Source organism: Euprymna scolopes, chromosome 6, assembly GCF_053919585.1.
Source record: "Euprymna scolopes isolate OS-2025 chromosome 6, ASM5391958v1, whole genome shotgun sequence".
Lineage (NCBI taxonomy): Eukaryota > Metazoa > Mollusca > Cephalopoda > Sepiida > Sepiolidae > Euprymna > Euprymna scolopes.
In genome coordinates, this window is record NC_136487.1 from 24,205,682 (window position 1) to 24,214,974 (window position 9,293).

General features: G+C 40.7%; 1 protein-coding gene across 1 annotated transcript; it reads left to right on the forward strand.

Moving 5' to 3' along the window:
• Window positions 1-6,666: 6,666 nt before the first annotated feature.
• On the forward strand, window positions 6,667-7,200 carry LOC145277461 (uncharacterized). Its single transcript, XM_080128824.1, has one exon. The coding sequence runs from the start codon at window positions 6,667-6,669 to the stop codon at window positions 7,198-7,200; it is 534 nt and encodes a 177-aa protein (XP_079984950.1).
• The last annotated feature ends 2,093 nt before the right edge of the window (window positions 7,201-9,293 follow it).

Consider the following 9,293-nt stretch of genomic DNA (forward strand, 5'->3'; position numbering starts at 1 on the left):
AGGAGAGGATAACTTTAAGAAATATCGGCGAAAAAAGCGACCCCCCCCCTGTAGAAAAGTCCCAAGTTGTAGGTGAAAATATTAATATTTTTAGACAATTTTTCGATATTTGTCGTATGAAAGGTCGAACTTTAAAACGATACTGATCTTGGTAAAATCCGTTGCCTCTGTCGAAAGTTTTAGGCAGACATGCAAACATACATACATACATACATTTATATATTGGTAACTAAAAATTTTCGACCCAAGCCAATGAAAAAGCTTGCCCTATCTCTGAATACCCTTTATGTAAAATTTCAAATATTAGACCAGAAATTGTCTGAGTAATTTGGTAGAGACTACAGAGGTCAAATTTTTTTTAATTTGACCCCTATTATGACTCCTTAAAATTTATTGTTTTGGGCTAAGATCAAGTTATTAAGTTAGATCCATGTCCAAGGAACGTATATGTAAAATTTCAAGTGCGTAGACCTAAAATTGTCGGAGGAGTTTCGTAGAGTTCTCAAAGGTCAAATCGTTGAACTTTGACCCCTTAATTGCAAAATTTCTGGCCAAAAACTGATCACATCGATTTTCCCAAATCTCAGTACCCTATATATCAAATTTCGAGTCTGTAGACTAAAAATTGACAGAGTTATTGCGTAGGAAAATGTACACACACAAACACAGAGATACACAAAGACAGACAAACACTTGCACTTTTATAGATATACTAGCATTTCAGCCCGGCGTTGCCGAGTATTTGGAGGTGTATGTTGAGCAAAAAAAAAAGGTAAATTTTTTAAAATTTGACCCCTATTATGACCCCTTAAAATTTATTGTTTTGGGCTCAAATCAAGTTATTAAGTTAGATCCATATCCAAGGAACCTATATTTAAATTTTCAAGTGTTTAGACCAAAAATTGTAGGAGGAGGTTGATAGAGTTCTCAAAACTCAAATCGTTGAACTTTGACCCATTAATCTCCAAATTTCCGGCCGAAATCCGATCACATCGATTTTCCCAAATCTCAGTACCCTGTATATCAAATTTCGAGTCTGTAGACTGAAAATTGACAGTTATTACGTATCGAAATGCACACACACACACACACACACAAACAAACACACACACACACACACTTTAATTTTTATAGATATACTAGCAAGACCGCCCGGCGTTGCCCGGATGTTTGAATGTGTATGTTGACAAAAAAAAAAGTGGTAGTAGGAAGGCAGGCTCGAACCCGTACCGCAAAGGAGGAAAAGAACAGGGTAAAACCTAACGTTTATGCTGTTACGACCACCGCCAAACAGGAAGCGACATTTTTAAAAATTAAGGCTAGACAATCTAAAAGAGAGGATAACTTTAAAAAATATTGGCGAAAAAAGTGACCCCCCACTGTAGAAAAATGCCTAGTTGAAGGGGAAGATATTAATGTTTTTAGACAATTTTTCGATATTTGTCGTATGAAAGATGGAACTTTAAAACGGTACTGATCTTGATAAAATCCGTCGCCTCTATTGAAAGTTTAAGGCAGACATGCAAACAGACATACATACATACATACATTTATATATTGGTAACTAAAAGTTTTCGACCCAAACTGATGAAAAAAGCTTGCCCTATCTCTGAATACCCTTTATGTAAAATTTCAAATATTTAGACCAGAAATTGTCTGAGTAATTTGGAAGAGACCGCAGAGGTCATTTTTTTAAACTTTGACCACTATTATGACCCCTTAAAATTATTGTTTTGGGCTAAGATTAAGTTATTAAGTTAGATCCATGTCCAAGGAACGCATATCTAAAATTTCAAGTGCATAGACCCAAAATTGTCGGAGGAGGTTGGTAGAGTTCATAAAGGTCAAATCGTTGAACTTTGACCCCTTAATTGCCAAATTTCTGGCCAAAAACCGATCACATCGATTTTCCCAAATCTCAGTACACTGTATATCAAATTTCGAGTCTGTAGACTAAAAATTGACAGAGTTATTGCGTAGGGAAATGTACACAGACACACAGATACACAGACACGTTCACTTTTATAGATATAGATTATTGAAAACATTTTGCAAATGTTTTTTGGGGGTATGCGTTTTTTATGATATTAGATTTATAAAAAGCTTATAAAAACGTAAAAACGTGCAAGGAAAGACGAATTTTGTTATTTTTATTTCTATAATTTCATAGACATATTTATCATAAAATTTCAAATAAAAAAAACTTATTTTTATAATTTCATAAACATTAATTTTGGTATTAAAAGTGCAAATAAAGACTAATTTTGTAATTTTTATGTGTATATTAAATTATAATGTGCTTTTTTTATATTTTATTTCAATAAATCGCTAAAAAAAGGAAATGGACTATTTTGAATCGTCATCGTTCCCGGTTAGTCACGCGGAAAATACAGGAAGACTTTAGCTGACTATGATTCATTGTGTATGTTACTATAAGAAAATGAAACAATTACTGAAAATTCAAATTAAATAAAATTCATTTGATCATCAAAGCAACAAGGAAAAACATGTTAAATATAAATAAAACTCTTTAACCGTAATATTTCGAAACTTAATGCTTCTCATCTTAAAAACAGAGAAGAGCAAGATTATATATATATATATATATATATATATATATATATATATATATATATATATATATATACACATAAAAACTAGCATAAAACATTAGCCTAGAAATAAAAATATACAAGAGGTTGAATAGATAGTAAGTAGAGATAGAAGAAATATACCAAAGAATAGAAAATATATATAAGGAGAAATATTTAAAAAAAATAATGGAGAAAAATAAGAATAAAATATGATATATGTTATAGAAATCAATGATACCAAAACTATTCCAAAAGGTTTATGTCATACAGAAGAAAAGAAAGGAAGCGAAACGGGAAATTCCGACGAAATCATCTGAAAATCAATTGTGCCATAATGACAAAGTATTTCCTAAATGTGCCTTTTGTGTTTTGAAAGCTTTTCCTCACAAACACATCTTTCATCTCTGCAAATTGCAGGTTGTCTCCCTTGATCATTTCTGCTACTCCTGCCATTTTAACCCAAGCGATAATTTTACACCAGCAATTATCATTAAAACAAAAAGAATCTTAGGGGAAGGGGAGGGAACTTGTTCCCATTTGAAAGAATCTTTTAAAGATTCATTCATTTTATTCTTGTCTCTGATCTTCGTTTTTATTTGTTTTTCTTTTGTTTGTTTTTGCTGTGTCTGAAGTTGAATATTTAGTTTCTTTTTCTGTGATAATTTATTTGACCATTCGTTGATTCTTTCGTACGATATAAATTTTTTCTTAGTATTATTTGAATTCTGTAGATAACTGTTAAGTGTTAGTTTCACAACGTTTCAGTTGATGTAACTTCCAACCTTCTTCTGGTGTATCTTGTCGGACTCGGCAATCTGCACGGAATCAAATACAGCAGAGGTAGAATGCTCTTGTTCGATCAAACATACCCTATGTAATCCGCAATTGTATTTTGAGTGTTCTGTCGACTAAGGATTGAAACTTCAACCTCTAGAAGAGTGTAACTTTACAACTGAATTTTACCAAGTACTTTATTCCCTCAGTAGGATGACACAGGCCCCTGGTACCCCTATCAGGACCTTCCTTGCTGCTCTCAGGGGTCAGTCCGCCTTATGCCAGTACACAGAAAGTGTAAAGAACCGGGCTGTGGCCACACATGATTACAGCAGTGAGATTATTAGGGATAATCTTATTTGTGGTATTGCTGATCCAGAGATTCTTTCTGATCTGTTGGGTGATCCCAAAACAGACCGAACCCTGGAGGAAACTGTTGCCTATATAGCCCAGAAGGAACAGGGTAAATTCAACAGGGAAGCTGTTGGGGAAACTACCACCACCATAAGCCACGGCAACGACAAACCCCACCAGTCACAATCATCTTGCAGCAACAAGGTGAGCAAGTGCTGGGCCTGTGGAGAACTACAGCACGGTAAGTCGAACAACCGGAATTCTAGAGCCAAGTCCTGCAGTGCTTGGTCTGTAACATGCAGCAAGTGCTCTGTAAAAGGCCATTTTGCGACCAACTGCAGTAAGTGCTTGAATTGTGGGTTATGGGGCCACCGAGACAGATCTTCCAGGAGGTGCTCTCAGAACCCCCGCTGTTTTGTTAAGCCCAAGTACAGTAATGACACCTTGCAAACAGGGGATGATGAAGCTGGCACTCTATTTGACCAGCTTTGTACCGTCCAGACTCATCAATCCTTAACTAGCAGCTGCAAGCCAATCGACCATCATGTTTACGAAGGCAAATGGGTTGCTAGACCTTCCAAGCCCCACCCAATGATGACGGTGAAGCTCACCCCATTACCAGATGATCACAAGAAGCTTGACCGCCCACTAAAATCCTCCAACCTCATATCAATCGAAATACCTATGGTGGCGGATTCTGCCTGTCAGAGTTCCATCATACCCATCAGATCAGCACTTGCGATGGGCATCGCCAAGGCTAACAAATTCCCTGTCAAATTGTCCATGTGAGGAGCTATCGAGGAGGATCTAGGGGTTGAAGGAGGTATCTTTGTGGAGGTATCCACAGCTGATGTATCTGGCACACCAAAAACAACAAAGCAGTTGTTATATGTGTCTAGAAAAATCGGCAAAGCTTTCCTTTGTCGTGAAGCACTAGTGGCATTAGGGGCCATACCTGCCAGTTTCCCAACTGTGCCAGTAAGTTGGCCTCAAGACACCCTGGCTACAGTGGAAGATGAAAATAGGCAGTGTTCGTTCCCAAAACGCACTGATTTACCACCACCTATACCAACAAAGCTTCCAACAGGTATTGCACCCACCGATGAAAATGTGCCCATTTTGAAGCAATGGCTGCTTGACTTCTATTCATCAAAAACGTTTAATACATGCGAGTACCAGCCACTTCCCATGATGAAGTGTGAACCACTGGAGCTCCATATCGACCCCAACGCAAAGCCAGTCGCCATTCACAAGCCTGCATTGGTCCCCCTACACTGGCAGGATAAGGTCTATAACGACCTTGAGAGAGACGTCACTATCGGCATCCTAGAGAAGGTCAGCTCCAACGCCAACCACCTAGTGTTCCCACATGGTGGTGACCACAAATGCTGACGGCTCCACTAGAAGAACAGTGGATCTGCAGCCACAGAATCGATGTTCCATGAGGCAGACTCACCATGTGGAAAGTCCCTTCCATCTGGCAGATTGTGTCCCCCAGCACACGCGGAAGATCGTCACGGACACTTGGAATGGTTACCATTCTGTTCCCATCCGAGAGGAAGATCGCCACATTACAACCTTCATAACCCCATGGGGGTGTTATCGTTACAAGGTGGTACCAATCAGCGATTTGATGCTATTATCGCCAACTTCAAAAACAAGGTTAAGTGCGTGGATGACACATGCATGTGGGCCAACTCAATAGAGGCATCATTCTTCCAGGCATGCAAGTGGCTGGACATCTGCACCATAAATAGGATTACCTTCAACCCCAAGAAGTTCCAATTCGCAGAAGAGACTGTTGTCTTTGCGGGCCTCCAGATCACATCCACTAATGTCACCCCGTCTGACAAGTTCTTGGAATCTATTCAGAATTTCCCTACTCCGAAGGACATCACTGGTGCAAGGGCTTGGTTTGGATTGGTCAATCAAGGATCATATGGATTCTCCATGGCCAAGCACATGCAGCCGTTCCGGCATCTCCTGAAACCATCCACCAAATTTCAGTGGACAGAGGAATTGATTGAGATATTTGCTGAGTCTAAGCTCAAGATCATAAAGGAGGGAGTGAGGTTGTCCCAGCCATCCCGCCCAACCTGTCTGTTAACTGACTGGTCGGTCACTGGCATCGGGTACTTCATGATGCAGAAGTACTGTGACTGCGCCACCAGGACGCTTGTGTGCTGCAAGGAGGGCTGGAAGCTCTGCTTGGTGGGTAGCCGCTTCACCCACGCGGCAGAATCCAGGTATGCACCCATTGAAGGAGAAGCCCTCGCTGTTGCCTACGCCTTGCACCAAACACGGTATTACATCCTCAGATGCCATGACTTGAATGTGGCTACCAACCACAAGCCACTGGTCGGGATACTCAATGACCGCTCCTTGATTCACCGTCAGTTGAATCTAAAGGAAAAGACCCTCTCCTACAACTTTGAAGTCATCCACATCTCTGGAAAGAAGAACCTGGGACCCGACGTCACCTTCCAGTACCCACCAGCCGCCAGGTGCGCAGATGATACTTCTAGCCCAGAAGACACCACAGATATTGGAGAGGATGAGGGGATACACGCATCCATGTCTAAAACTCTCTATGAAGACATTAATGTGGTTTCCTGGGACATGGTGCGAGAAGCTACATCTTCGGACGCAGACAGGAATTGCACCGAATAATTCATGACGGATTTCCTTTAGACTGTCGACAGCTAAGGACTGTACTCCGGCCGTACCACCACATCTACAGCAGCCTTTGCACTGTTGATGACGTGATCCTTGCCAACAACCACCTCATTGTACCGGCAACATTACGCCAACAGATATTGGAGGCCCTGCATGTGGCCCACCAGGGAGTCAGCTTCATGTGTGCCGCGCGGCTGACTCGGTTTACTGGCCCAATATCAGCATCGACATCCAACGTGTCAGGGATAATTGCATCCACTGCCATCAGATGGCAAAGTCCAATGCTATGCAGCCACCTTTTAACGCTGCGCCTCCAGAGTACCCATTCCACAAGATCGCCAGTGACTACTTCACACACAACAACCATGATTATGTTGTGGTGGTAGACCGGTACTCCAACTGGCCGATGGTATTTCAAGCAGAGAACGGTGCAGATGGCCTCATCAAGCGTCTCAGAGAAGTCTTCATGACTTTTGGAGTGCCTGAGGAGCTGACATCCGACAAGGGACCCCAGTTCACTGCTGGGGAGACTCAGGATTTCCTCCAATCATGGGAAGTCCACCATCGTCTCACCTCTGTTGCCAACCCTCATGCCAACTGCAGAGCAGAAATTGCAGTCAAAACTGTCAAACAAATGCTGATGGATAACACCTCAGTGGGCGGGTCCATCAATGTGGACAAGTTTCAACGGGTGATGCTAAACTCCATTGACCCAGAGACGAAGGCATCCCCTGCTCTTATAGTTTTCAGACGACCCATTAGAGATCCCATCCCAATCCCAATGGGTCGTTACATAGTCTGAAATGCTCGTAAACAGGGAAAAGACACCAGTAAAACATCACTTTCTTGAGCATGAAAAGTGGAGCGAGCATACAAGATCTTTGCTCCCTCTAAGCATGGCAGATCATGTGTATATTGAAAACCTAACTGGAAATCACCCTAAACGCTGGGAACGAACAGGCACTGTTGTGGAGGTGAGACAATTTCACCAGCTCAAGATAGATGGTTCTGGGAGACTCACGCTCAGAAACCGACAACACCTTTGGAAATTCAAGTCTTTCAGGACCACAACTAGCAAAGATGTGATAGTCTTTCTTACCAGTCACAAGGCTGCCAAAAGACGCCTCTATCAGCACCCTATCAGGGGCGTTAGAGGACTCTCCTGCCACCCTGCCAGAAGTCCATGCTGGTAATCCAACAGATAGTCCCATACGTAAGTCCGGTGATAAAGATTTTTATGACACACCATCAAACCCTTTTGAGATCCTTCCAACTACTCCTCATGCTTTTGACCCAGCTAGAGATTCTGGCACTCCCGAGAACTCCGTACCAGTCGCACATGCGATCACTTCCAAGAACGCTGGAGCTGGAAACGACACCACCACCAAGAACATGCAATTGCCAAGAAGGCCTCCAGGGCCTTTAGCCGACTCATGCCACACAATGCCCCTAGTGCTTTAGAAACTGCACCAGCGAGTAGGTTGCGGCCCCGGCGCAACCAAGACTAGTGATTTCATCACTAGTCAACATTGTATATAGCTTCAGAGGACTTTTGTACAGAATTCTTTTGTCGTGCCCGCAAAAAACTCACTGTGGGTGGGAGAGATGGCTAATGTAAATGTCTCCTCTCATCAGCTAGGACATAAGCTCACCAGCCCTCTTCTCTATTGTTTCAGAGTGTAGAGGGAACAACATTATTTTTCACGTCACTCACCCGAAATTCCTTGTGAACTTGTGGGGAAGAGGAACGCATGTCGAGCAGGGTGAAATTACAGCTGTTTGTGAGTATTTGTGCAAATACTTTTTGAAATGGAACCTTTTAGTTTTTGCGCAAGTGAGAATAGTCTGAACAACGCACATTGTGATATAAATAGAAGAAACTTTCAGCAGATGTGTTAAGTTCAACATCAGAATTTTGATTGTCCATGCTCATGTTGTGAAAAAGAACGCTCAGCATTCTTTAGTGGAACTAAACTTGTATGGAACTTGAAGGCCACACTCAGACTTTATCAAGATCGTCAGTGCCGTTTGTAATCAACCCTCATCAGTCTGTTTTCCCATACCTCATCGACTAAGGAAAGGCGTGCTACTCATCTAATCGTCTTTTCTAAGGTGGCAATTTTATCACTATTTAATACTATATATTATTACTACACTATGTGTGTGTGTGTGTGTGTGTGCATTTATATATATATATATATATATATATATATATATATATATTACTCACGCAATAACGCGCAAGATGAGAACAGTAGTCCGAAGAATCCAAATAATATAAATAATCAATTGTTATCTCAAAAGTTTAGAAAGGTAATATTTTTGTTTATTTCGATTTCTTTTGATATGCATGAGAGCAATGGCAGGATGCAACGATTCATTGGTTTTCTGTCGTAAAGACCCATTTATTCTATGCAAGATGATACTATTTATCAAAGTGATTAAATGACACGTTTTCATTTTATTCTTCCAATTTGTCATTTTCTTTTACGCTGACTTTTATTACTCCCCATGGGAAGGTAGTTTAGGCGTTTCGCTTTATGGCATATCATCCCTTTTTCATCATTTGTTGCTGAATATAGTCCATCGTATATTGCTAATAGATTTTTATGCTTCAAGTTCTTTAAGTGTTTAGAGATTAATTTGTTTCTATTTACTTGTCTCCCCACAAGGGCAGAGTCAGACATAAGGTCGATTTTTTATGTGGAGAGCATCTAGCTCTCTAAAAAAGAAGCACTCTGCATTGGAACAAATATTAAAATTGTCTCAATCTAAAAGGATTTCTCTTTCATTGGTAAAAAAATGTTGTGCAATATTAGAACACACTATACTTTGTTCCCAGCTAAAAGGTTAAGTCATTGTTGTTTGGTCAATAAATATCTCTAAATGATTGTT